The 25,462-nt window shown below is 62.4% G+C and overlaps 3 protein-coding genes across 5 annotated transcripts in view; 2 read left to right on the plus strand and 1 right to left on the minus strand.

The window, feature by feature from the left end:
- The first annotated feature begins 412 nt into the window (after window positions 1-412).
- On the plus strand, window positions 413-4,465 carry NAGK (N-acetylglucosamine kinase). The gene is made up of 10 exons (XM_074904206.1): window positions 413-464; window positions 855-939; window positions 1,193-1,291; window positions 1,382-1,523; window positions 1,603-1,713; window positions 1,809-1,921; window positions 2,031-2,118; window positions 3,001-3,098; window positions 3,192-3,270; window positions 3,350-4,465. Exons 1-10 carry the CDS (start codon window positions 436-438, stop codon window positions 3,535-3,537), a joined length of 1,032 nt encoding a protein of 343 aa, XP_074760307.1. The 5' UTR covers window positions 413-435; the 3' UTR covers window positions 3,538-4,465.
- Window positions 4,466-4,555: 90 nt separating this feature from the next.
- PAIP2B (poly(A) binding protein interacting protein 2B) lies at window positions 4,556-21,580 on the minus strand. Of its 2 annotated transcripts, none has more exons than XM_074904207.1 (4): window positions 21,498-21,580; window positions 11,898-12,052; window positions 7,199-7,375; window positions 4,556-6,393 (listed from the first exon to the last, which is right to left on the minus strand). In XM_074904207.1, the coding sequence occupies exons 2-4, from the start codon at window positions 12,042-12,044 to the stop codon at window positions 6,337-6,339; spliced, it is 381 nt and encodes a 126-aa protein (XP_074760308.1). In that variant the 5' UTR covers window positions 12,045-12,052; window positions 21,498-21,580; the 3' UTR covers window positions 4,556-6,336. The 2 variants fall into 2 exon arrangements, with proteins under 2 accessions (XP_074760308.1, XP_074760309.1); XM_074904208.1 differs by lacking the exon at window positions 21,498-21,580 and adding an exon at window positions 18,087-18,227.
- A 928-nt stretch (window positions 21,581-22,508) lies between these two features.
- Window positions 22,509-25,462, plus strand: part of ZNF638 (zinc finger protein 638) — a 69,033-nt gene continuing 66,079 nt past the window's right edge. For both annotated transcript variants that reach the window (XM_074904209.1, XM_074904211.1), the window contains exon 1: window positions 22,509-22,667. In XM_074904209.1, coding sequence (XP_074760310.1) covers window positions 22,573-22,667 — 95 coding nt within the window. In that variant the 5' untranslated portion in view covers window positions 22,509-22,572. The remainder of the gene's footprint in view (window positions 22,668-25,462) is intronic.

Raw genomic sequence — 25,462 nt, forward strand, 5'->3', positions numbered from 1 at the left:
TCGCGCCCGGGGGGTGCCGGGGGTCTCTGTGTGTGTGTGTGTGTGTGGGGGGGGGGGGGGGGGACACCCCCCGCCAGGGCCGGTCCCCGTGGGACCCCCTTTCTGTGCAGACCCAAGGTCGCAGGGGCGGGGGCTGTGTCCCGGGGCGGTGCGTGGGGGCTCTCCCTTGGCGGGGGGTGTCTGTGTCCCGGGGTGGGGGGTCACGCCGGGCTGTGTCCCGCGTCGCCCCGTCCCCCTGCGCGTGCATCAGCACCCCCACCGCCCCCCGAGCCCGGCCAGGGGTCTCCCCGCGTTGCGGGGGGGGCGGCCGGCGCCGCCGGGTGGGCACAAGGACCCGGGGCGGGCGGCGGGGCGGGGCAAGAGCGCGTGAAGGCGTGTCCTGGGGCGGGGCCTCCCGGGAGGGGCGGGGCCGAGGGCGGGGCGTGTCCCGGCGTCATGGCGGCGCTGTTCGGCGGCGTGGAGGGGTGAGGGGGGCGCGCCGCGGTTGGGGGGGGGGATCCCCGCGGGGCTCCGCACCCCCCGCGCCCGGGTACCCCCATTCCGGGGGGGGCGCAGCAGGGCCCCCACCATTCCCTTCCCCCCCCGCGTACCCCCAGCCTGGAGGGGGGGGGGGGGGCAGCCCCCGAGGTCGGGGGGGCAGAAAGGGGGGGCAGTCCCCCCCCCCACCCCGCAGGGACCCCCATCCTGGGGGGGTGGTGTGTGTGTGTATCCCCCCCCCCTCCCAGCACCCCAAAGAGCTGCAGAGCCGGTGGGGCTGAGCCGGGGTGTGTGTATCCCCCCCCTCAAATCGGGGTGGGGGGGGGCCATGGGGTAGTGCTGCAGCGTGTCTGTGTGTCCCCCAAATTTCTCCGCAGCGGGGGCACCCACTCCAGGGCGGTGCTGGTCTCCGGGGATGGCCGGATCCTGGCCGAGACGGAGGGACCCTGCACCAACCACTGGGTGAGCCGGGGGACCCCCCCCCACGAGCCTCCCACCCCGGGGGGGGCACACGGGACACTGCGGGGGGGGTGTCCCCTGGTTGTCCCCAAGCTCGTGGGGCGCTCGGGTGGGACGAGGCCCCCGGAGGAGGTGGCGGCGGGTTGTGGCTGTCAGTGAAGCTTTAGGGCCCTGGGGGACCCCCCCAGGGATGGAGCCTGTTGTGGTTTTTTTTTAGGGGGGGCGTGTTTTAGCGTGTCCCCCCCCCACCTCCCAGCTCATCGGCTCCGAGGAGTGCGCGGAGAGGATCGAGCGGATGGTCAGCGAGGCCAAGAGCAAAGCGGGCGCCGACCCCCACGTCCCCCTCCGCTCGCTGGTGCGTTCCCCCCCCCTTCCCCATTCCCGAGGACGCTCCAGCTCCGTGTCCCCCCCCCGGGAGTGACGGGGACCCTCCGGTGTGGGACAGGGGCTGTCCCTGAGCGGGGGCGACCAAAAAGACGCCCTGGGCAAGCTGACGGAGGAGCTGGAGCAGCGCTTCCCCCGCCTGAGCCAGAGGTACCACGTCACCTCCGACGCCCTGGGGGCCATGGCCACGGCCACCGACCACGGTAGGTGACAGCCAGGGGGGACGTGAGGGTGTGCTGGGGAGGGGGGTGACTGTGTGTGTCCCCCCCTCCCACCCTGCAGGCGGCATCGTCCTGATTTCGGGCACCGGCTCCAACTGCAAACTCATCAACCCCGACGGGTCGGAGACGGGCTGCGGCGGGTGGGGACACATGATGGGTGACGAGGGCTCAGGTGAGGCTGGTGGGAAGGGGACACACGCACATACACAAACACAGCCCCCCCCCGGAGTTTGGGGGGGTCCCAGCCGTCCCCGCGCCCCCCCGCAGCGTACTGGATCGCGCATCAGGCTGTCAAGATGGTGTTCGACTGCCTGGACAACCTGGAGGTGCCACCCCACGACGTCGCCTACGTCAAACAGGCCATGTTCGACTACTTCCAGGTGCTGCTGGGGGGGTCCTGGAGGGGTGTAGGGGGGGTCTGGGCTGGATGGGGGGCTGCCAGGACACAGGGATCACCCGTGGGGTGCGTGTGTGTGTCCCCCGTGGCAGATCTCCGACAGGATGGGCCTCCTGACGCATCTCTACCGCACCTTCGAGAAGTCCAAATTTGCAGGATTTTGCCAGAAGCTGGCGGAGGGTAGGGAAGCCCCTTCCCCGGGGTAGGGGGGTGCAGGGGGAAGGGGATGTACTGGGGACAGGGGGCCCCTGCCCATTGCTGCCACCCTCACCCCACCCTGGGGACTGTCACCCCTTGGCTGTCCCTGCCCGTGGGCCGGTGTGAGCCCCAGCGGGTGCTGGGGGGGCGTCCTGGGTCACAAAAAGCTGCCGGTCAGAGAGGGACTGGGGGGGTGAGAATGAGCCAGAGTGTGCCCAGGGGGCCAAGGAGGGCAACGGCATCCTGGCTTGTGTCAGCACTGGCGTGGCCAGCAGGGACAGGGAAGGGATCTGAGCCCTGGGCTCGGCACTGGGGAGGCCGCCCCTCGCTGAGGGGGTTCAGTTCTGGGCCCCTCACCCCAAAAAGGCCATTGAGTGACTCGAGCGTGGCCAGAGAAGGGCAACGGAGCTGGGGCAGGGTCTGGAGCACAGGTCTGCTGGGGAGCGGCTGGGGGAACTGGGGGGTTCAGTCTGGAGCAGAGGAGGCTGAGGGGAGACCTCCTGGCCCTCTGCAACTCCCTGCCAGGAGGGGGCAGAGAGGGGGGATGAGTCTCTGGAGCCAAGGCCCCAGCGCCAGGCCCCGAGGGAATGGCCTCAAGCTGCCCAGGGCAGGGTCAGGCTGGCTCTGAGGAAGGATTTCTGTGCAGAAGGGGCTGTTGGGCGTTGGAATGGGCTGCCCAGGGCAGGGGGGAGTCCCCGGGATCCCTGGAGGGGTTGAAGAGTCGGGCTGAGCCAGCGCTGAGGGATCTGGGGGAGTTGGGAACGGTCAGGGGGAGGGTCATGGTGGGGCTGGAGGAGCTGCAAGGGCTTTTCCAACCTCGATGATTGATTCTGTGTGGTTCTGTGTGCCCCCACGCCCCCCCAGGTGCCCAGGCTGGTGACCCGCTCTGCTGCCACATCTTCAACAAAGCCGGTGAGGTCCTGGCTCGCCACGTCGTTGCCGTGCTGCCCAAAATCGACAGGGTGAGAGCTGACAGGGACGAGGGGGGGCTGCAAGGGGACAGGGGGGTCCCCCCAGTGCCAGTTCTCACCCGCTGTGTCCCCCCCCCTCCCCAGAGCCTATTCCTGGGGGAGCTGGGGCTGCCCATCGTCTGCGTGGGCTCCGTCTGGAACAGCTGGGAGAGGATGCAGGCGGGTGAGTGGAGCGATGGGGATGGCGGGAGGGGTCCTACAGCCCCCCTGTATCCCCAATTCTGTGCCCCCCCGCCCCTCAGGGTTTATCCACGTGCTGGCGCAGGCGCGGGAGGAGGCCCCCGGCCACGTTTTCTCCCGGTTCAGCCTCCTGAAGCTGAAACGCTCCTCGGCGCTGGGGGGGGCCCGGCTGGGCGCCCGCAGCGTCGGCCACGCTCTGCCCTTGGACTACGCCGGCAACGTGGACGTCTTCTACACCCACATCTTCTAGCCATGGGGCCCCCAATACCTCCCGGGGATGGAGGGGCCCCCCCTGCCCCCCCCAGCACGCGGCAGCGGGGCTTTGGAGAAAATGAGTTTTATAATTTAGCAATAAAAAGGTTGTGCAGCCCAGAAGGGAAGGGGTTGGTGTGGGGGCAGCGGGACCAGGAACGTGGCTCGGTGGCCACGGGGAGGGGAAGTGGCCCCTGGCACAGCCTCACTGAGGGGAGGGGGGGAGCGGCCCCCGGCACTGCTGGAAAATGAAGAAAAACGGAGTTTGAAGGTTCCTGTTTCGGTGGGTGAAGAGGCTGAGCCTGCGGGAGAGGGGTTGGGGGGGCGGCTGGGACTACGCAGAACAGGAGGGGGGAGCTGCTGGAAGGGGGAAGGAGAGGAGGAGGAAGGAGGAGGAGGCAGAGGAGGAGGAGGAGGCTTTGGGCTTGCCCAGGGCGAGGTTCAGCCCCAGCGCTGGGGAGCGCTGGTGACGTTGGAGCCAGGAAGGACTCGGCGGTGCTGGGTTCAGGCTTTCCTGGGGCTGCTCTTCATTTAAAAGGGTGAAAAAAAAAAAAAAAAAGGAAAAAAAAAAGCCCCTTTTCCTAGAATCCCAATGGTTTGGGGTGGGAAGGGCCCTTAAAGATCCCACCCCCCTGCCATGGGGACACCTTCTGCTAGCCTGGGTTGCCCGAAGCCCCGTCCAAGTTCTTTTTGTTTGGAACAAGCAGCAAGGAAGGGGCTAAGCCTGACCTAAAGCACAAACCCAATGCCCGCCTCCTGCACACAGATTGGTTGGGAAGTGCAAGCCCTGGGCTGGGCCTTGGCGCTGGGAATCTTCTCCTCTGCCTTCCGAATTTTTTTATTTTTTAACTTTGGTTTTCCGAGGGCTGAGGTTCTGACCAGGCCTAAACTCCAGCCTTGTCAGGCTCTGCCTGGCCAAACTCCCCCGGGGCTGAGGACGCTGGAAGCCAGCAGAGCCGGGGTGGGGAGGGAAGGGGTGAAGGAGGAAAATCCTGCCTCTGAGCTTAAAGCACCGCTCAGTTCCAAAAAAAGTTTATTTTTAATAACGCATTGTCTGAAATTTACAGCATGTCAGAGGGTGGGGGTGGTTGGTTTGTTGGGGTTTTTTTGTGGTAAGAAATCAAATAGAAACCAGAGAAAGGGCAGGGAGGGGGGGAAACTGTGCTACTGCTACAGAATTTTGCCCTTCCCCATGTCCCGGGTTACATCCTGCAAAGCCTGAGCACGGCTCGTACCAGAAAACAGGAGAATTCAACCCAAACCAAGCCTTATCTCTGAACAGGAATATTTAAGCCAGGCACCTTCAACAGGCTGCCGGCTCTAGCTGCGGTAGCGTGCGGGTTTAGTGCTGGTTTTAAGCTGGGCAGCCAGAGCCGGGAGATCTGCTGAGTTACGGAGCAGCAAAACCCCCCGCGCGCCGTCAGCGTTCCTGGTCCAACAACCCCCCGCGGCCGCGCCGAGCTCAGCCAGGGGGCCAGGCCTCAGCCCCCACCTCCACCCAAACCCCCGCGGGCTCCGCGCTCCTCGCCATTAACTCCTTGTTTAATTAACGGGGAATCCTGGCAGTAAGTGCAGCGGGGAGGCGAGATTTACCGGCGGCAGGGAGCGAACGCTCCCGTCCACGCTACGAGAGGCAGCGGCTGGTCTCAGCATTAGGCTGGACACCTCGCCCAGCAGCTCCCGCTTTCTCAGGAGGCAGATTTCTGCGCTGGGTTTAAAACACCAGAAGTGCCCAGGGTTGGGGTTTAAGGAGCTGAAGCCCAACCACCTCCCGCCGACGGGGCTGGAGGTTCCCAAGAGCGAGTTCACCCGGCGGAGGCCCCGATCCCGCCACCCGCCGCCGGAGCCTCGGCAAAGGGCCCGGCACACGGAGACGCTGCCCGTCACCTGCTCGGTCTGCGGGTGCTCCCCGGGGTCAGGCTCATCCCGACGGAGGATCCTCCGCCCAGGGAGGCTGCGCCACACCGACTCCCCGCCGCGGGCCGCCGCAGGGGCTCTATTCCCTTTTTCTCAGGGTTTGTTTCAGTGAGAAAGGAAGGTACAGGTGCCTCGCAGCCGCAGCCCGTAGCGCTGGATAAGCTCAGGAGTTGCGGGGGGAAGAATTCTTTAAGGAGAAGTTGGGTTTGTAGGAGCAGCCCTTCCCTCGGACGGCTGCGGCGCTGCCTGACGGGCCCCGTCTCCACGCAGAGCGCTGAAGCAGGCAGGACCCTGGTCTACCCGCAGAGGAGCGAGCGTTCAGCACCTCGCCGAGAGCTGCTGCTTGGAGGAACTTCGGGGTTTACAGTCTTGTTACACTTCACCTTTCCTTTAGCGAAAGAAATCCCGTCGAAGGGAAACGGGGAGCGCCAGCGCGGCTCCTGGCCCGGGCTCGCTGCCTCTGGGGAGGGAGCAGGCGGGCAGGGGGTTCCCTACAGATTCTACTTAAACAAGAAAACATGACTTTTCCACTAAGCAGGTTTGAAGCGCGCATCAAAATGGGCCTCTGAAGCTGGCAGGGGGTGGGGGGGAGTGTTGGACTCTAGGACAGGCTTAAGGGCTGCGAGTCCTAGAAAGCAAAAACTGCCAAAAGGAGGTGGGAAGACGATACAAAAGAGTTTAAAAAAAAGGAAAAAAAAAACCCAGAAAAAAGGAATAGGAGAAGAAAAAAGGAAAAAAAAAAAAAGGTACTCGAAGCGTAGAGCAAGATTTTGCCACGTTGCAGCAACTCTGCTCTGGTGCAGAGTCCAGCTGGGGGCCGACCCCCTCCCTCCGTCCCCCCCGGCGTGGGGACACAGTCTTTCGGAGCCCGCCTCGGGGGTCAGTACTTCACGCCGGGCACAAACTCCTTGGCATCCGGATTCAAGTTGCTTTTGCTCTGGAAGAGAAGAGGGGACGGGGTGGGCCTGAGGTGTTTTTGGGGGAAACACGGCGGAAGCTGCCGTTTCTGTCTCTCCGTGCTTCGGTGCGGGGCAGATGCACGGCGAGAGGGGCTGGTTTATCCCCGCCCAGGGTAGTGTGGGGGGTAAAGCAGCTCAGCCTGAGCTCAGCTCAGCAGGGCTGGGCCAGAACAAGCCCCCTCCGTGCTGGTCCATATGGCCCCGTGGTGTATTCTGGCTTTCAAGGATGAAAACAGGCCTCGCCCTAACACTGCTGCTCTGCCTGTCACCCTGCTGGCTGTCACTGCTCAGAATTAATCCATCCACGCTGGGGGTGCTCAGCAGAGCTGGTGGGGCCCCCCCAGACCTCTCCAGCCTGCCAGGACACCCCAGATTTGCCCAAAAGGCCACGAAGGTCCCAGCTTGCTGGGTGCAAGCAAACCTTGCTCCTCAGGTTGGTTAAACCAGCTCTGCTCACCCTTCCCGTGCTTCTGGGGTTGGTTAAACCAGCTCCACCCACTCTTCCAGTGCTTCTCAGGTTGGTTAAACCAGCTGTGCCCACCCTTCTCATGCTTCTGGCATTGGTTAAACCAGCTCTGCCCACCCTTCCCACGGCTTCTAGGAGAGCAAGCTGCACAAAACTGGCTCTTTTTGCCTTTAGGATATGTGGCTAAAATAAATACCCTCACAGAAACCCCCCCAAAAGCCTCATTGCTGGTGCATCAGCACCAGCTCTTGCATCAACACCCCTTTCACCGGGCAGGCCCCCAGCTCTCTGCCTGACCTGGCGGCACCTTCGCTTACCAGAATGTCCTCGGACCCGTGGCTGTCGCCGACCGAGAGCCCGTTGAGCTGCTGCTGCAGCTGCCCCATGCCCTGGGGCAGGTCGCGCGATGGAATGAACCAGTCCTGGTCTTCCTCCTCCAGCATCTCCTGGAAGCAGCGGTCGAGAAACTCCTGCTCCTGCAGCTCCTCCTCCACCTGCCCAGAGAGACCCGTTAGTCACAGGTAGGTCAGGGGTTTCCCTACGTCGGCCCCACCTGGGGAAAGAATTTGCAATGTGCTGCCTCACAAACGTCACAGAACGGACGGAGTTAGATTTTAAACCTAGATTCGTTGTCTTGCCTAGAGGCAGCCCCAGGAGCACAAGAACTTGCCCCTTTGAGCGGAGCTCAGGCATCGCTCCCGGGCGCTGCAGCCTGCCGGGGCTGGGTGCAGGAGGGAAGGGGATGGGATTTACCAGGCGAATCCAGCAGAGAAGGGGATGGGATTTAGGGCACATCTGGACACACTGGATGTGAGGATTTGAGGATGAGTGGATTTGAGGCTGCCAGGCTCCAGCCGAGCTCGCTGCAAAACGCACGGGACGGCGGATAAAATCACAACGGGGAAGCGCGCGGATCCTCTGCTGCAGAGCGACGCCGCAGCTCTGCTCACCCTTCCCGTGCTCCTGGGGTCGGTTAAACCAGCTCTGCTCACCCTTCCTGTGCTCCTGGGGTCGGTTAAACCAGCTCTGCTCACCCTTCCTGTGCTCCTGGGGTCGGTTAAACCAGCTCTGCTCACCCTTCCTGTGCTCCTGGGGTCGGTTAAACCAGCTCTGCTCACCCTTCCTGTGCTCCTGGGGTTGGTTAAACCAGCTCTGCTCACCCTTCTCGTGCTTCTGGGGTTGGATAAACCAGCTCTGCTCACCCTTCTCGTGCTTCTGGGGTTGGATAAACCAGCTCTGCTCACCCTTCTCGTGCTTCTGGGGTCGGTTAAACCAGCTCTGCTCACCCTTCTCGTGCTTCTGGGGTTGGTTAAACCAGCTCTGCTCACCCTTCTCGTGCTTCTGGGGTCGGTTAAACCAGCTCTGCTCACCCTTCTCGTGCTTCTGGGGTCGGTTAAACCAGCTCTGCTCACCCTTCTCGTGCTTCTGGGGTCGGTTAAACCAGCTCTGCTCACCCTTCCCGTGCTCCTGGGGTCGGTTAAACCAGCTCTGCTCACCCTTCCCGTGCTCCTGGGGTTGGATAAACCAGCTCTGCTCACCCTTCTCGTGCTTCTGGGGTCGGTTAAACCAGCTCTGCTCACCCTTCCCGTGCTCCTGGGGTCGGTTAAACCAGCTCTGCTCACCCTTCCCGTGCTCCTGGGGTTGGATAAACCAGCTCTGCTCACCCTTCTCGTGCTCCTGGGGTCGGTTAAACCAGCTCTGCTCACCCTTCCTGTGCTCCTGGGGTCGGTTAAACCAGCTCTGCTCACCCTTCCCGTGCTCCTGGGGTTGGATAAACCAGCTCTGCTCACCCTTCCCGTGCTCCTGGGGTCGGTTAAACCAGCTCTGCTCACCCTTCCCGTGCTCCTGGGGTTGGATAAACCAGCTCTGCTCACCCTTCCCGTGCTCCTGGGGTCGGTTAAGCCGGCTCCCCTCAGCCCCCCAGCGCTCTGCACGCACCGACGCAGGGTGGCAGTCGGCTCTCGGGGATGACGCCGTCTCTCCGCCGCTGGAAAACTCCTCCCGAGGCCGAGGAAAGCCACGGGGCTTGGCCGGGGCAGAAAGCTACTCGGGCAGGGGTGTGCAGGCAGAGCCAGGCAGGAGACGGGGCGCTGGCGGTCCCGGCCTTACCCTGTAGCATCAGCAGGTCGTGTTCACCCGCTGCTCCCCCCTTCCAGGGCGGTTTTCTCGGGGGGGCTGAGTCTGGGCAGCCCGCGCCGCTGCCTCCTGCTCGACAGGCACGTGGTGGCCAGAAAACGAGCAGATGGGGCGACAGCCAGAAAACAGCACGACTGTGAGCAGCTGGGATTGAATCCAGGAGGGCTGAGTGAATCCACGAACCACAAAACGCTCCGACAAGCTTAAGTCCTTCCATTTTACAAGAAAGCAGAAACTATGACCAAAAACTGGTGGCCTGGAGGGGGGAAAGGGGAGCTCTGCAAGCCAGCCAGCCCCCAGCTCGGGGACATTTAAATTATTTTAACTCACAGCCCGGAAAACTCCCTGCGAGGTGACTTTTAGGACTAGATGACCTTGAAGGTCCCTTCCAACCCAAACCTTTCTGTGACTGTTAAACGCTCTCGCACAGTAACCAAGCTTGGGGCGCTGCCTCTCGCCACCAGCCTTAGAAATCGGGTCTGGCCAGGGGAAAATCCCCTTTACCGCTAGTAAAAACATGCCGTCGCTGTCCTCAGATGGGTTTCCAGATGCTATGCTTGAAACTACACACTGGTACTAGAGTGTTAAAAGAGGATATTAAAAAAAAAAACCATGCCAGGAGTGCTGGCTCACCCTGATGATGACAGCCCTGGGACCCTGCGCTTCTACAGGCCACCAAGGGAGTGAGCCTGGAGCGAATATTCCCTCTCCAACGAGGACTCTAACTGCAGCCCAGCAGTTTCCCTTCCCAGAGCAGAGCCCTTCCAGCGCCTGCAGCTCCTCTGCAGCGCATCGTGACAGCCTGAACTAGGAGAGAAAGGGTTCAGTATTTGCTCAGGGCTCTTCTTTGGCCTCCTGGGGTATTTAATGCGGCTCTGACACCTCCCACCTCAGGTCCTGCCCCAGCCTCGCCTGCTGTCAGCACAGTTTCATCTCACACAAGAGCCCACCACTCCCTTTTTGCCCTCCGGGATGTGCTGGCTCTGTGGGAAAAGGTAGGTCGCTTGCATAAATAAGGGAGGACTGTGCCAAGAAGCCTGCGGGTTTCTGAAGACACTTGTTTGTTCCCCTTGTCAGGGCCTGGACGGCAGAAAACCTTTGTGGAGGAGGCAAGGAAGCAGCGTGGCTTCAGAAAGCTGAGGAAGAGGGAAGAACAAGCAGAGGAAGATTCAGGCCGAGGTCTTACGGCCCTGAGCCACTGGGGTCTGGCAGGGGAAGGTGGCAGAAGCCACGAGTGCCACTGAAAGGGACGTGCCTGCTGCCCCCCCGCCCCCTGGGCGGCATCTCAGGGGCTCCCAGGAGTGACCCCGGCCGGGGAGCAGGACAGAGCCAGGCCGGAGACTCGAGGTGCAGCATCCCCAGCGCGGGGACGGCTCGGGCCAGGAGCGCTGCCTTCCCACGGACCCAGAGCTCCCTGCCTTCAGAGCGTGACTCCAGCTGCTGCATGAACCATTTTCCCCCGAGCAGCGTTTCACTGGGAGCTGGGTGAGGGGCTGCGCTCCCCAGGGCATGGCCAAGGGCTCGGAAGGGCAGAAACGAGGGCTGGCAGCCCAGGAAAGCACAGGGGAGTATCCTGGCAACGCAGAGCCCAACACAGGGAAGCCCTGAGGTCTCGGCTCCATTTTCTTCCCTCCTCCATCTCCGTCCGCCCTGGGACGCTCCCTTGGGCACGGAGCTGTGCTATGGTTTGCTTTGCACTTTGCCTTTGTCAGGCTTTTAATCAAGACGGCGCTTTACAAACATTAACTAATTAATCTTGCACGTTTCCATCGGCGCAGCTGCTGGGGGGGGCTGGAATCAGGTCATTAAATAAAACAAAAGCCGTGAGTCACAGCTCCCTCCCGTGAGGCGACACGAGGCCGCGCTCACCCGGAGTTACCGTCGGGGAGCGAGAGCGGCTGCAGTCTCCTCCGGTGGGAACAAGATTTAAGTGTTCCCACATGGGAGATTTTCTGCTGAGAACACCAGGAAAGCTGATGAAATCCTCCCTTAGTGAGCAGGGGCGCGGTGGGGGTGTGAAATCCCTCTCTGCCCAGCCTGCCCGCGGCTCCGGCGGCCCCTCCTGCCTCCCGATACCCCGGCGCTGGGCATCTGCTGGGTGGATGTTGCAGGGAGGGGTCAAGCATCCAGGAGACTTCAGGTTTTCTGCCCCGTCGCTCAGCGCAGCCAGCTGAAGGTGCAAGCTCCTTCCCTGCCCAGTTCGAGGTGTCTGACTTCTCCCCAGCTACTGGGATGACGGTGGGAGGGAGCAGCGAGCCCCCAGCAAGCTCCTCCCCACCGCCTCATGCTGCGTTTGGCTGAAAATCCAAAGCAGAAGCACGAGGAGGACGCGGCGCGGCTGGTCCCTCTGCCCCAGCTCGCCGGGTCGCATCATTATTCCACAGGCAAGAGCCATTCAAGTCCCACCAGGAGCTTTCAGGAGCTCAGCTGGCCCCTACGGACACAGTATCTGGTGGCCAAGGCTCCTACTGAGGCTGCGCCAAGTGTTTTTGGGAAAGTTTGACCCGAAATGCAAGGTTTGAGCTAGCCAGGCTACGCACACTTCAGCGCTGAGTTTTAGGCTGGTCCCCTCCCTCCAGCTGAACGTGCAGAAAGAGAAAGCTCAGGAGATGGCAGCGCTCTCCCCGTCCCCCTGAGAAGGATCCAAGAGGGCCAGAGGCATGGTGAGGTTTTTTTTTCTGACTTTATCCACCCCACGTCACTACAGGCAGCTCCAATATAAACAGGATGGCTCTTCCCTCGAGCCGCCATCTCCTCGCAGGGCCTGCGCCGGCCGTGACTCACCCCCCTGCCCCGTGGTGCCCATGCAGGGAAACCTTTCCCTCCCCTCATTCCATCTGCAGAAACACGGAGCTGGCAACCCCCCTTTCCTGGTCCTACCTGTCTGTTGAAGTCTTCTTCGTTCTCCATCCACATGTACTCTGCAAAGGGGTTGTTTTCCTTCTCATCGTGGCCGTTCACTACTTGGTCCTCTTTGGATGTGGGACTGGACGCCGTCGTGCTGGCGAGGTCAGAGCCATTCATCATTACTGACTCTGCGAAGGAAAAACAGGGGCTGAGGGAGCTGCTGGGGGGTCCCCAGCTCACCCCAGCCACCTGACTCCTGGGTGGACACTCGCCACTGGCCACGCTGAGGGGTGGTAGCTCAGGCTTCCAGCACAAAAAGCTGCTTTTTGCAAGGCATGGCGTTATTCCCGACTCCTCTCCTCGAGAGTGCTGGCAGCAGCAGCGTTTCTTTTTCATGGTTTTGACCCATCAGGGATGGTCTGAATGTATTTGATCTGGACCTAAAACAAGGGATGAGGTGACCAGCAGCTCCTGGAGAAGTTGTGAACAGGGCTTGGACAGGCACCGGCACCCCAAACCCCGTCCATCCACCCCGTTTATTTTAAATCTGCCACAAAATACACCAAAAGGCCACAGCTGGGTTATCACTCCAGGCAACACACCAACACCCCAGCAGCACATTGCCCCCTACCCAAAATACTGAATTTTCTGGTGGAAGACTCGCTCGCCAGTCCGTGTCCCTTTATCTCGGCCGTAATCTCTTTTATTTTCAGAGGGCATTCCGCAAAAGCCTGTTGGTTGGTGACACGAAAGCTGCCTTTTTCTAAAGCAGGTGTTCCGAGTCCCAGCGGCGTGGCTAGAAGCAAGACAAACCTTAAGAGAGTCCCAAACCTCAATTTCTGAGAGGTCCCTGGGAGCAGAGGGAGGGAAGGACACACAGACAGATCGACGATTCAACAGGGAGAAATCATTCAACAGGGAAATCCTATGGAATAGCGAACTGTGGATTAAGGCCAGCACAAGGCTGCTGAAAACCATCCAAATGCCACGTAACGACGTTCCAGCTGTATGTTTTACTCTCCCCGGGTTAAAGCTTTATCTGGAGCTAAGCTGAATCCAGTTCCAGTGCAGCACTGGGGCAGGGGGATGAACTGGGGAGCATCCCCCGGGACTGGAAAACGTCCACGTCTTGGGGTGACTGGCAGAAGGTTTGGTCTCGAGGTGGGTGAGGGTCCCACACAAGAGCCCTTTAGGTACAGGGGGGCTGGAGAAAAATCAGCCTTTTGTCCTTGAGGATAAAAGAAGGGGTGGGTGGGTGTTTTCTGCAGCAGCAGAAATTGGATTTGGATGGGGGGGGTGAGGTCAGGGAGACCACTAGTGACAATGGGAACTGATGCCCTTTGCAGGGGGACAAGCCTCTCCCTGAAATTTTCAGGGAACAGTTACTGATGGGCATCACAGCTGGTCCAGGTACGTCTGATCTCACTTTAAGGACACGAAAAGAAATTAGACGACCTCTCAGAGTCTCCAGGAGCCCCTGCAAGGCCGTGAGAACGAGCAACACCCCTGGCAGAGCCGGGTCTTTTTGCCTCCACCCAGGTGATGGCTGCGTCCCGGCAGCTCCCATTGCCCGGGAGATCCCTCGTTACTCGCTAAACGCAGCCTGGTCTGGGGGCCGAGCAGATTATTCCTGTTTTGGGGAGAAATCCAAAGCATGGATGAGCACCAAGGACACAACAGCTGTCGCACAACGCCCCCAATAACAAAGGTGCCCAGCTCTTGCGTACCGACGCTCTTGGGTCCCCAGGAGCGGCACAGCTTTAACACAGCGAAGAAAAAAGGGAAAAAAAAAAAGATAAAAGAAGAGCAGCAAGGTCCTCGGGCTGCCTGCTGCCTCGGGACGCGGCACCAAGCAGCCGTTGGTATCTGCGGAGAAGCAAAAACCGTCTCTGAATTGCGCACGGAAACTTCAGGCGTGCCAAAGCCGAGCGGGCGGCTCTGCCGTGGTCAAGGAGATTTTTTGATGACGGCTCGAGCCTGGCAGGGGAGTCACAGGGCTGGCGGGAAGGGGAACAGAGCTGCAAAGCAAGCGCAAAGGCACGGAACGCTGGGATGGGGGGGAGCTCTCCTCCTGCCCTGCCTCTCCTCTGGCTGCCAGCACCGGCGTTTGGGCAGGCAGAGCCCGGAGCTCAAGGACCCGGGAGGTGTGAGGGGCCGGTGGGGGTCGCAGCTTATGTACAGCACCCAGAGAGGCTGGATGGGTGCTGGGGCCCACTCAAAGGGACCTCAAGCACCAAGCTCTCCTAGTGGAGCAGGATGATATAAAAATATGGTCGACCCAGCTCTTTTCTTAGTGGAACCACAGGAGAACCAGTGACACACAACTGCCTGGAAACGACGGAAGGAGTTCATTCCAGACCTCAGGAAGGAGCCATGAGAGGAAGCTGATGAATCCTGGTTCAGAGACAGGAGCAGTTTTGTCTGACAAGGTATCTACAAGGCAGGATACGTGACAACCACCAAAGATCAGGTAATAGAGTCTGAAGTCCTTCCTCCAAATACCTCAGCACAAAAAGTAGAAATAATGGCTTGAACTTGGGCACTGGAGATGGCCAAGGGTGTGAAAATTAATACATGGACCAACTCTAAATAGGCTTTTGGAGTGGTCCGTGCTCATGGGGCAGGGTGGAGAGAAAGAGCACTCTTGTCTGCACAGGGAAAACATATAAAGTGTGCCAAAGGAATCCTCAAAGCCCTGGAAACGGCACAGCTGCCTGGAAAGGTGGCTAGGGTGCACTCTGAGGCTCACCCAAGAGGACGTTCTGCCCATGAACCTGGCAACGCTGCGCAGCAAGAGAGGGAGCGAGGTGCCTGCGCTGGTCCTGCGGCTCCGTCCCGGCCTCCGCGGAGAACAGTTTAGCTGGAGGAGCAGCAGGAGAGAGGAGGGAAGGCGTTTGCAATGTTTTGTTTGTTTTTTTTTTAAATAAATAAAAAACTTCCTCTTCCTCCCCAAAACTCCACGCTCCTCACTAATCCGGCTGCAAAGAGGCCTTGCTCCCGCCGGGCCGGCTCTCGGCCGAGCTTTGCAGCTCTTTGGGACACGAAGGGGTTTTCCCCCAGCGTCCGGCAGAGGATGGGATTTTGGGGCGCGCGGGCAGCGGCACAGGCAGCAGCTCTCAGCACAAACCCGTCGGAACAGCCCGGCCGCTGCCAGCACCCCGACCTCCGCGCAGCCTGCGGCCCCCCGCACGTCCCACCGCAGGCAACCGAGGGGCTCCCAGGGGGCAGGGGATGCTGGCCAAGCCTGGCTTCCTGATTTGGGCTTCCACTAGCCCCTCTGGGGCAGAGGGAGAGCCGGGACCCCTGGCACGCTGGGCACCATCTGCTGCCGTGCCCAGGCTGCACAAACAGACCCGCCGCTTGCCAAAACCAGAGCGCGGGAGGTGTTTGTACCTCCCCGGCACCGCCAAGGCCGTGGCCATCACCAACAGGTCGTTTTTTTTCTTCATTTTTATAAAACACACAGGTGTCCAAAGCCCCGTTCTGTGCCCCCCCATGTTCACTATGGCAGTTGTTTTGTCGTGGTTATCACACACGCTTCCCTGCCACATTATTCCCACCTCTTTTGTTAGATTTAAGCTGTCCCAACGCTTCCCCTGCGTGCAGAACTGGAGGTTTTTGGTCAGCCCCAAGCAAAAAGGGAGCTGGGGGGAGGCCAGCGTGGACATTTAAGCATCACAGAGCAGGACAGGAGCCCTCCCACGATGCCCCTGAGCTGGGAGAATCAGCAGGCAGCAAGCAGGCAGAAGAGGCTTCCACTGGGAATATCCTGGGTGAAAAAACTCCCTGAACAGGAAAAAAAAAACCCCAACAAATGCAACCCAAGTGTTTCTTTATCTCCCATCTGTCACGGCTGGGTCTGAAGCACCCAAGGTCGTGGCGGTTTTCCCCTATCAGCAGTCCTGGCAGTGCAGAGCCACCCCCCACCCCCGCCTGGAAAAGCACCTTCCAAAAGTGCATTTTCCAGTCTGGCCAAGCCAGGCTCAATGTATGTTTTGGTCTGCGTGTTATTTATCTGAGTCACCGGAGCAGCGCTGTAGCCGTCAGCCTGTTGACGCTCCACCAAGTGCGCGCAGAGCCAGGGTAATTTTGACATATTGCTGAGGCGCTGCAGCAAGCTTCCTGCTCAGAGCCACGGCTCCCCGTTCAAACTGAAACACACTTAAAAATCTGCTTTCTTCTCATGAAGGCTTCTTGGATTTGTTTGTCTTTTGCCGTGGAAAAAATAAGTAGATTAAAATAATAAAAAAAAAAAAAATCTTCAGCGTGGGGATTGAGCTCAGAGAAGACATCCAGAGCACACAAAGCACCGCCTGAGAGCTGCTTGCAGGGCCCGAGGAGGCCCCTCTGAGTCCTCACAAACATCTTCATCATCCTCACCCGGGGCTGGAACAGCAGCCTGGCAAGGCAGGTTTTCTTTGGGAAAATGTCCTGGACAACATGCGGAGGGAAAACAGAAATTTGGGCCGTGTTTGGTATCTGGGTGATGCTTCAGGGCTGCAGATTTTGCAGGACCTGACCCCAGCCAGGGCCATGGCCGGCTCCATTAAACTGGAAATAGTCATTAGCACAAATTAGTACCAGTGACCAGACGTCTGAGGGCAAACTAATGAGTGTGGCTCCAGCAGGGAGATGCCAACAACATACCCCTGTCCCAGCGGCGATGGGTTTTGGGTTCTTTTTGGAGGAAACACCCAGGTTTCTGTGTGGATGTCTCCGCCGTGACATTTCACGCAAGAAAACCTGTGGAGTAAATCCGCAGGAAGAGGTGGGGGGGAAGGACCCTTTAGAGCAGGCAGCACCCGAGCGTGGTATAAAAGGGGGTGGCTGATCCTGAGGGAGCCAAAGCTGGGACAGAGGAGCGAGAGGACGGCGAGGGCGACGGGCAGGGACCCGCCGCGCCGCGAGAGCCCGGCGCAGAGGAGGAGATCTCGCCGGGCCGCGGGGTCGGGGCGAGCTGATCGCCCAGGAGAGTGTTTTCCCTCCACGTGCCGGGAGGGCGAGGGGCGAGGACAAGAGGCAGCAGATGGCGAGCTGGTGCTGAGGCTGGAATGAGCCGTCCTGGGAGCAGAGGGCCCAGCTCCCGCCTCGGAGCAGCACGAGGCACAGCGAGTTATTAATAACCTGGATAAAGCCCTTCGCCATCCCAGAATTACACATACGGTTCTCTGACCGTTTCCTCACCTAACTCAGGAGGGTAACACGGGGCAGAACAAACCCGGGGCAGTTACAGCGGGGCTGAGGGAACTCCCAGGAGGCCAAACCCTTCAGAGACCCACTTCTGGCTGGTTTCTGCCAGCGGGAGCATCCTTCCCTCACGCTACGCGTGGCGTGAGCCCCGCTCCCCCCCTTCACCCCCAAAGAGTTAACAAGTCAGCACCAGACGGGCGAATGGAGCGCAGCTGCGCGCTTGGCTCCAGGCGAAGGACATATGGTCCTCCTCACCCTCCCGGGCTGGCGCGGCCGGAGCCAAACCTCGGCGGAGGCTGCTTCGGCGGGGAGCGCCGGGTTATGTGAGGGGGGAGGCTGGTCGGCCAGGGCTCCCGGCTCTATAAATAGCAGGAAAACCCACCCAGACTTTAGGAAAAAAAAAAAAAAACAACAAACCCAAACTCCTCTGAGTGCTTTCAGGGCTCCTCTCCTCCCCGCCTGCCCTGCAAGGGGAGCACGCCTGGGTTTGCCGGCACCACGGGGACGGGAGAGCTGCATCCCCAGGCCTGCGCCCTCACCCCAGCCGCACTTTGGGCGGAACACCGCTCAAATTTCAACTTGTCGAGCATTCACAAAAAGAAACCTGCTATTCCCCCCACCCTCCTCAACCAGCGCAGAAATGCTTCCCAGAGAAGAGGCAGACTGGAGAGTGAGCAAACTGGTTTGAAGTCACAGAATCATCCAGGTTGGAAAAGACCCTGAAGATCATCCAGTCCAACCATAAACCTCACCCGGACCGTTAGAGTCCCCGACCAGGAGCCGGGACTGACCCGTGTGTTGGCAGTGCCGGCGCACAGAGGGGAGGAGGGGGGGAATGTTTTTACTGGCCACCTCTCCACTCCTCTGAAGCAGCAATTAGAGAAGGGCAGCTTGTTAGCCCCGTTTCCCAAGGGCGAGGATCCCCCGTTTCAGCTCGCACAGGTACTCCCGGCGCTCCGCAGGTCGGTCTGGTTCAGTCCCCGCTCCCAACGCCCTCGCTCCTGCCGCCGGCCTCTCCCACGCGGAGCTTACCTCGCTCTACTCTCCCTTTGCGCTTCCCAGGCCCAAACTGCACTTTTCCTCTCCCGGCTGTGTAGATTTTTCCAGCAGCCGGGAGCGTTGCCAGCTGCCCCGCATGGCACTTGCGATTTTCCCCCCCTCTCCGCTTCCACCAGGGAACCCGGCGTGACTAGGTCTGGCTTTTTCTGCTAGGCTGCAATCCGGCTCCGGCCCAGCCCACGCTCTAGCACCACCCTGATGTCTTTCAAGTATTTTTCTTTTTTGTTCCCCCCCCCCGCAGGCTTCTCCTTCCCATTATACTGGTGCTTCAGGTTTTATTCCCTACCACCGACGCTTCTGAAGCGCTGAGCTGGCGAGCTGCTGCAGACCTGGGGGAGTCACCCACTGCTCCCCGCTGCCTTCAGCCCTCTAATTAGAGGATGCTAAGTCTCCCAGGTTAGGCCAGACTTCTAATGTTAGGCTGGACTCCTGGTACGCCCTTCTCACGCTTGCTGGGCTACTGGGGGGGTGCCAGCCCCTGCTCGCAGCCCACAGCAGATGTGGAGCTTTCCATTTTCAGCTACCTCAGTTGCTGAGGAACTGCATCCTATTTCCATCCCCGAGCTGGAGGATAATCTCGTCCTGCACTATTTTAATCCGCATCCACAAGAACAATCCCCCCACTTTGCGCAGGCACAAAACAAAGTGTCTCCAGATCCACCCCCCCCGCCAGCCCCGTCATTTTGAAAGCGCCAGAAACATCGAACGCGGCTCTTGAGCTGGGTCCAAGAAAGCCTGATTTCCAATTCAGCCTAAACACTGCTCTTCATTGAGCTACTTTTAATCTCAGGCAAAGACGACACGTTCTGCACTTGACAGCTCACAAACGGTTCCTGTTGATCACCAGGATTATGGCTGCAATATTCCACAGCGGCCAACCAGCCCCGCACACAAGCCTGCCAGCACCAATTTTTTCTAATTTCTCAAAGGGAATTGATAATAAGACTTTTTTTTTTTTTTTTTAAAAAAAAAAGACTTCAAAACAGAGCATCCAGCAAACAACACCTTCCAGTGCTCTCTTCTGGGAGAGGAAACCTAGATCGGAGGCAGGGACATGCCACGGAACATCCAGGGGGAAGATGGGACCTGCCCAGGCGCGGGCAGAGAGGAAAGAGAGCGGAAAAAACCCAGCGGAGCGATTTGTGCAGCAGCACGGGCTGGAAATGGAGCTCAGGGCAGCAAACTGAACACTCTGCCAGGGCTCAGGGGCTGCCAGGAGGAGTTTTATTGCTGTTTGTGATATGGAGGCACCTGGCAGCACGGGCCCTGCGCTCACACCTCGGGACCCGCCGCTTTCCCTCCCAGCGGGACGGGGAAGAGTTGGGACTCAACGATCTTTTTCCAACCTGCCACTGCCGGGGCTCGGCACCGTTCTTCAGGCCACTAAAACCTGACGAAACGTGTCCTGTCAACACCGAAGGGCGCTGGGCAGGCTGGCTGGCGGCTGCCTTTCAGCAGCCCGGATTGCAGGCGCTGACAGCACCACCGGGGATCAAATGAACAGCGGTGGAAGGGCCGGCGCGATGACAGAGTGCGGGTCGCCCAGCCCAGCCCGGCGGGTGATGGATGACCCGGAGGGGAACGGCTCAGAGGGTCTCCTTTCACCATCCCGCGGCTGCGAGGGGAAACAAACAAACTGCTGCTGCAAGGGAGGGGGACGAGTCTGCTTCCCTCCTTGGCGGGTCGCTTCAGGAATAAAACCTCAGAGTTTGCAGGAAAGCAGCAGCTGCCTCCAACATTATCCACCTGTGCACGGCGGGTGTTTTCTGCCCCTCTTGAGTAAGTAGGTGGGGAATCCTGCAAGGCCACGTGTGCTCCTTACAGAGCCCACGCAGGCCTGGCTTTGCCTTTCCCAGAACCCCAGAACCATTCGGGTTGGAAAAGCCCCTCGGGATCACCGAGGCCAACCCTCAGCCCGACTCTGCAAAGTTCTCCCCTACCCCACATCCCCCACAGCTCATCCCAACGGCCCTGAAACCCCCCCAGGGATGGGGACTCCCCCCTCCCTGGGCAGCCTGTTCCACTCTCGGACCACTCTTGCTGGGAAACATTTTCTCCTCCTGCCCAGCCTGAGCCTCCCCTGGGGCAGTTTCCAGCCGTTCCCTCTTGTCCTGTCCCTGATCCCCTGGGAGCAGAGCCCAGCCCCAGCCTCTCTGCAATGTCCTGGCAGGAGCTGCAGAGAGGGATGAGGGCTCCCCTCAGCCTGGAAAAGGGCCGTCCCCTCAGCTTGGCACCCAGGAGCTCCTCAGAGGGAAACACCTGCAGATTTCTTAGCTCAGAAAGGAAACACGAACATTTTCAACGCAACATTATAATACGCGTTTCTGTCTTGAGCTATTAGGAACTGAACAAACACAACCGAGGGCTTGACACAGCTTCTTCTGTGGCCTCCGTGGCCAAGGCCTGAGAGAGGAATGAGGCTCCAGACCCGCCGCCCTCCGAAGCGCCGCAGAGCCCAGCGTGCTCCCGATGAGCCGCCACCGCGTCAGCCGCAGGGAAAACCTTCCCTACCTGTAGCAACACCCGGCTTGTCGCTGCACGCCAGGCTGAAACCTGAAGAGCCAGCACGTAACCAAATATCTGAAGGGCACAAGCCAGGAGCTGGCTACGTCGTGCGGGCCTGCCCGTGCCGGATCCCGTCCCCCGTAAACACGGCTGGCGGGGACACGCTGACCCGGGCTGGTGGCCCAAGCCCACCCGTGTGCTGCAGCCTGAGCCTCCGTGGCTGGTTTTTGATTTTTTTTTTTTTAGGTAAATTTGTGAAAGCAGCTTCCAGTCACTGCAATCTGCAAAGGTGGGGTGTGGGGCGGCCCGCCTGTGCGTTGGGGGTCCCCCCGGAGCGGGGCCGCTGTGCCTGGCCCCGGGGACTTCGCTGGCGTGGAGCCGGTGCCGGGGGAGAGGGTCGGGGCGGTGAGGAGGGAGAAGCCCCCCCCCGCTCCCCGGGGCTCTGCCGGACGCACCCCCTGCGCACGTCCCCTGCCCACGCTGGCTCCGGCCCACGCAGAGAGGGGCCCGGGGCCTGGCTCGGGAGCCTGGCGGGGACGAGGCCATGGCGGCAGGAGAACGGGTGGGACCCCCGCGGCCTGCCCCGGTCCCCCCGGCACGGGCCGGAGCGCAGCGCTGGCGCTCCCCGGCCCCACAGGGGCTGCCCGAGCCTCGTGGCCTGGCCGCAGAGGTGCGAGGCGCGGCCGGGGCCGGCGGCCGGGGCCGGCGGCCGGGGCCTCCCCTCCCTCCCTCCCTCCCTCCCACCGGGCCGGGGCCTTGCCCGGCCTAGCGCCCACCGGAGGCCCCGCCAGCCCCCCTCCGCCGTGCCGCTGCTCGCCCCGCGGGTCGCCCGGGCCCGGCCGGGCCTGCCCGCCCCGAGCCCCTCCGCCAGCCCCGTACCTGCCGGCCGGGCCGGGCCGCTGCCGCTCCGCGGGCGCCCGCCCTGCGCTGCCGCCGCCGCCGCCGGACCCCGCCGCCGCCCGCCCCGCCCCGCACGGCGGGGACACGCCCCCCAGCCCCGCCCTAACAGAGCCTCGCACCCCATTGGCCAAGCGCGCGACGCGTCCCCGCCTCCCTGCTGGCGGCGCTGAGGCTGGTTGGGCGGAAACGCGCGACAGCGCGTCGCTATTGCACCAGTCCGCTGCCACTCTAGCTTCTAGTCCCACCCACTCTGCCGCCGTCTGATTGGAGGCTCGGTTCCACCTCCTAGCTTCCGGATTGGTTAACCCCGAAGGGTCGGATTGGTTGGGCGGGCGCGTCCCCCACGTGGGGATAGACAGGCAGGTTGCGGGGGCGGGACCGTGGCTGGGATGGGCGTGGCCACCCGCAATGTAAATAGCCACAGCGCCCCGCCCCCTTTTCGCCCAGATTTCGATTGGCGGGCCGAGAGACCAATAGAAAGAGCCGTCACAAGCCGCCCCGCCCGCGCTGCGAGAGAGCCGCTGATTGGCGGGCTGATGTAAACACACCGAGGGGGCGGGGGATTCCAGGCGGGAGGGGGGGGGTGTCACGTGGCGGGCGCGTGGCTCGCGGTGGGGGGGGACCCCGAGGTGTGGGGGGGGTCCCCGCTTTGCACCCCAGTGTTGGGGGCACCTGGGCGGGGGGGGACACCCAGCGCCGAACCCCCAGGGCTGGGACACCCAGCGCTGCCCCCCCTCCCAGTTCTGGGGCCACCTCAGAGGGGAGGGGGGGCACCAACCCTGCACCCCCAGAGCGGGGGGGCACCGGGGACACCCCACAGTATTGGGGGGCGCCTCGGGGAGGGGGGAGCGCCCATCCCCGCACGTCCCGGCTCCCCCCCCCCCGCCCCCCCAGTTCCCCCAGCGCCGCCCCCCCGAGGCCCCCCCGTGTCCCCCCGGTACCCGTGTCCGGTGCCCGCCCGCCCGGGTCCCCCCCCCGCCGTGACGAGCCCGGGGCGGCAGCCAGCCCCGAGCCGGGGCCGCGCCCGCGGGCACCCGCGCCCCGGCCCCCCGAGATGCCGGCGGGCGGCGGCGGGGGCTCCGCGCCCCGAAAAGGGGGACCCCAGCGCCCCCCCCTCCCCGGCCCGCTGCCCCTCGACCCCCTCGGACGGTGAGTGCCGCAGCCCCGGGGGGGTCCCCGCCATCCCGGGGGTCCCTCGCGCAGCTGGGGGGGGAGGTTGAGCCTTTCCCAGCCCCTCGGTGCCCCCCCGGCCCCACTCGCCGACCCCTGCCCCGCATTGGGGTGCGGAGAAGCAGCCCCCCCGGCCCAGCACCGGGGTGGGGGTGTAACCCCGGGGGGGTGGGGAAAGCTTTGGCAGGGGGGTGCCCGTGGATTGGGGGTGCATCCCCCTGGGGACCCCCACGGCAGAAGGGTGTGACCCTCAAGCTTCCCCACCCACCAAATTTTTCTACACCCCCCCGGGTGGGATTTTGCTAAAATAGGGGGGGCGGGGGGGTGTGTCCCTGTTGCCCCTGGCCAGGGGGGGTCCCCACATTGTGGGGAGGTGGGAAGCCCCTGGAAGGAGGCTCCATCCTGGGGGATGCGGGGTTTGAGGGGGGGTCAGCCAAGGGACCCCCCCTCACTCGTACCACCCTTCAGCTTTGCCCCCACAAGCCGGGGGTTTGCACACGCGCGTGCGACCCCCGGAGCCCCGACAAAAATCCCGGCGCCTCTGCCACCGGTGTCCGGGATGTCCCTGGGCACGTCACTCAGCTCCACCCAGCGACCGGCTGGGCTGGGGGGCGAGGGGACCCCCCCCCGCCCCCCAATTCCCCCAGCCGGGCCTCTAGATGGTTTCACCGGCCCCGTGGCCACCTCGCTCCCACGGTGGCCGGAGCGGGCGAGCTATTTCTGACCGTGTGCCCTCACCCCTCGGGAACCTCGTCATCACCAGGTGCTAATTCGGGGCCGGTGGAGAAAGCGGGGTCGAATCTCGGGGGACAAACATCACAAGGTGTCCCCAAGAGGCGAGTAAGACGAGCAGGTTGCTTCGCCGAGGTGACAATCCCCTCCCCGGGCGCTGCCATCCACTTGGGTGACATGAAATGTGGCACCCTGGGGACAAATTACCTCCCCGGGGCGGCTGACGCCTCCTTGTATGGCTGAGGACTGAGGACGGGGCTCTGCCACCGCCGGGATAAAAATAGCCCGTGGCCGAAGGGCCCGATCCGGGGCGGTGCTGGGTACCCCCTCCCCGGGCCCAAGGGGATGGCGCATCGGGCCTTGCCTGTGTGGGTTTTGGGGTGTGGGAGATGCTGGGGTGGGGGGGTGGAGGGGGTCTGGGGGTGCTGGAGGTCCTGGGGGGCAGCACGGGGTGTCCCCGGGGCGTGGGGACGTTTGTCCCCGAGCGGAGGAGCCCGGCGATTCCCCACTGCCCGTGTGGGTCCGTCCCTGCACTGGGGTGTCCCCCCCCCGGCTATGGTGGATTTGCAGTTGACCCCCCCCCGGATCCCGTCTGGCTTTTGGGGGCGCAGGGACCCCCGTGGACGCGGAGCTCCCACAATCGGCCCCTTGAGCTGTTGGGGGCACCGGTTTGGGGGTCACTTTGGGGTCCTGGTGGGGACTGGGGTGACGGTGGAGGGGGGGACGGCTCAGCTCCCGGATCCCGCGGCCTTACCGGGCCGGTGATGGGCCAGGGCGGCCCCGCAAGGGCAGTGAAGGCCACCGTGTGCCCGAGAGAGTCCAGGAATGCCACCGACGTGCCGTCACACGCCACCCCGGCCCCGGCTGCCGGCGGGGGAACGTCAAACACGGCCTCGCTCTGCACCGCACGGGGCCCCGGCCACGGGGACGCCTCTGCAGGGACAGGGACACGGGGCTGCACGTCCCCTGCTCCGTCCCTGACGGGGACACGGGGCTGCACGTCTCCCCACCAGCCCCACGCCCGCATCTCCCCATCTGTGCCCTCACACTCCTCCCCGTCCCTCCCTTCCCTCCGTCCCACCGGCCTCGCTGCCATTTTGGGGTGGATTTGCACCCCTTTGGGGGTACCGGTGGCCAAAGCAGCACCCAAAAGGCACCGTCTGGGTCCCTTTTTGAAGCCAGAGGGGGAAACTGGGGAGCACTTTGGACCGGGAGGGGGGACCCCTCCCCGTGTTAAATGCAGAGGGAAAAGGGCCTCGGGCAGGATGCGGCCCCAGAGCTCAGAAATGTCAAACTGCATCAGTCGCTGAGACTTTTAATGCCTGGGGGGGAGCTCCCCAGTCCTCCCAGTGCCCCAGCACAGCTCTGCCCCAGCACAGCTCTGCGTCAGCTCCCCGGCCCGGCTTCGCTGAGTAATTAATAAATTAATAAGGAACTGTGGGAAAGCCCCTTGCCCCCAGCTCCGGCCCCAGGGCTCTGGCTGGGACTGGGGGGGGCACAGAGCGAAGCCCGGGGGTCCCGTGGAGCGGCGGGTGATGGGGGGTGATGGCTCCTCCGTGTCCTTGTCCCCTGGGCAGCACCGAGGGGCTGTTGGCGGAGGGTTCAGCCGTGAGGGAAGCGGCGGGAGCCAAACAGGGGGTTTCGTGCCTGAGCTTCACAAAAAACGGAGCCCGGATAAGGGGGTGATTTGGGGGGTGCCCAGCAGGGGTGGGCAGAGCTGCTGCCTAGCTGGGGGCTGCGCTCCCGTGTCCCCCCGCGCCCGCCCAGGCCAGAAGGACCCGAGGGCGAGCCGGACGGGAGAGGGGCTGGGTGGCTTTGCTCCTCTTCGGGGGGCCGGCCCTGTTCTCTTTTGGGGGGCCCCCCCGTTCTCTCCGCCGTTTCCATCCCGCTCCTCGGAGCCGCGGGGATGGCGAGGGGAGGGGATCCCACTTCGTGCCGCTGTGACATGTGGCGAGACTCCCCGTCCCAACCTGCCGTGTCCCCTCGCCGGGCTCAACACGCCTCTCCTTGTGACAGCCCCGTTCACGCGCACGGCTCCAGCG

This window comes from Athene noctua, chromosome 4 (assembly GCF_965140245.1).
Source record: "Athene noctua chromosome 4, bAthNoc1.hap1.1, whole genome shotgun sequence".
In the NCBI taxonomy this organism is placed as follows: domain Eukaryota; kingdom Metazoa; phylum Chordata; class Aves; order Strigiformes; family Strigidae; genus Athene; species Athene noctua.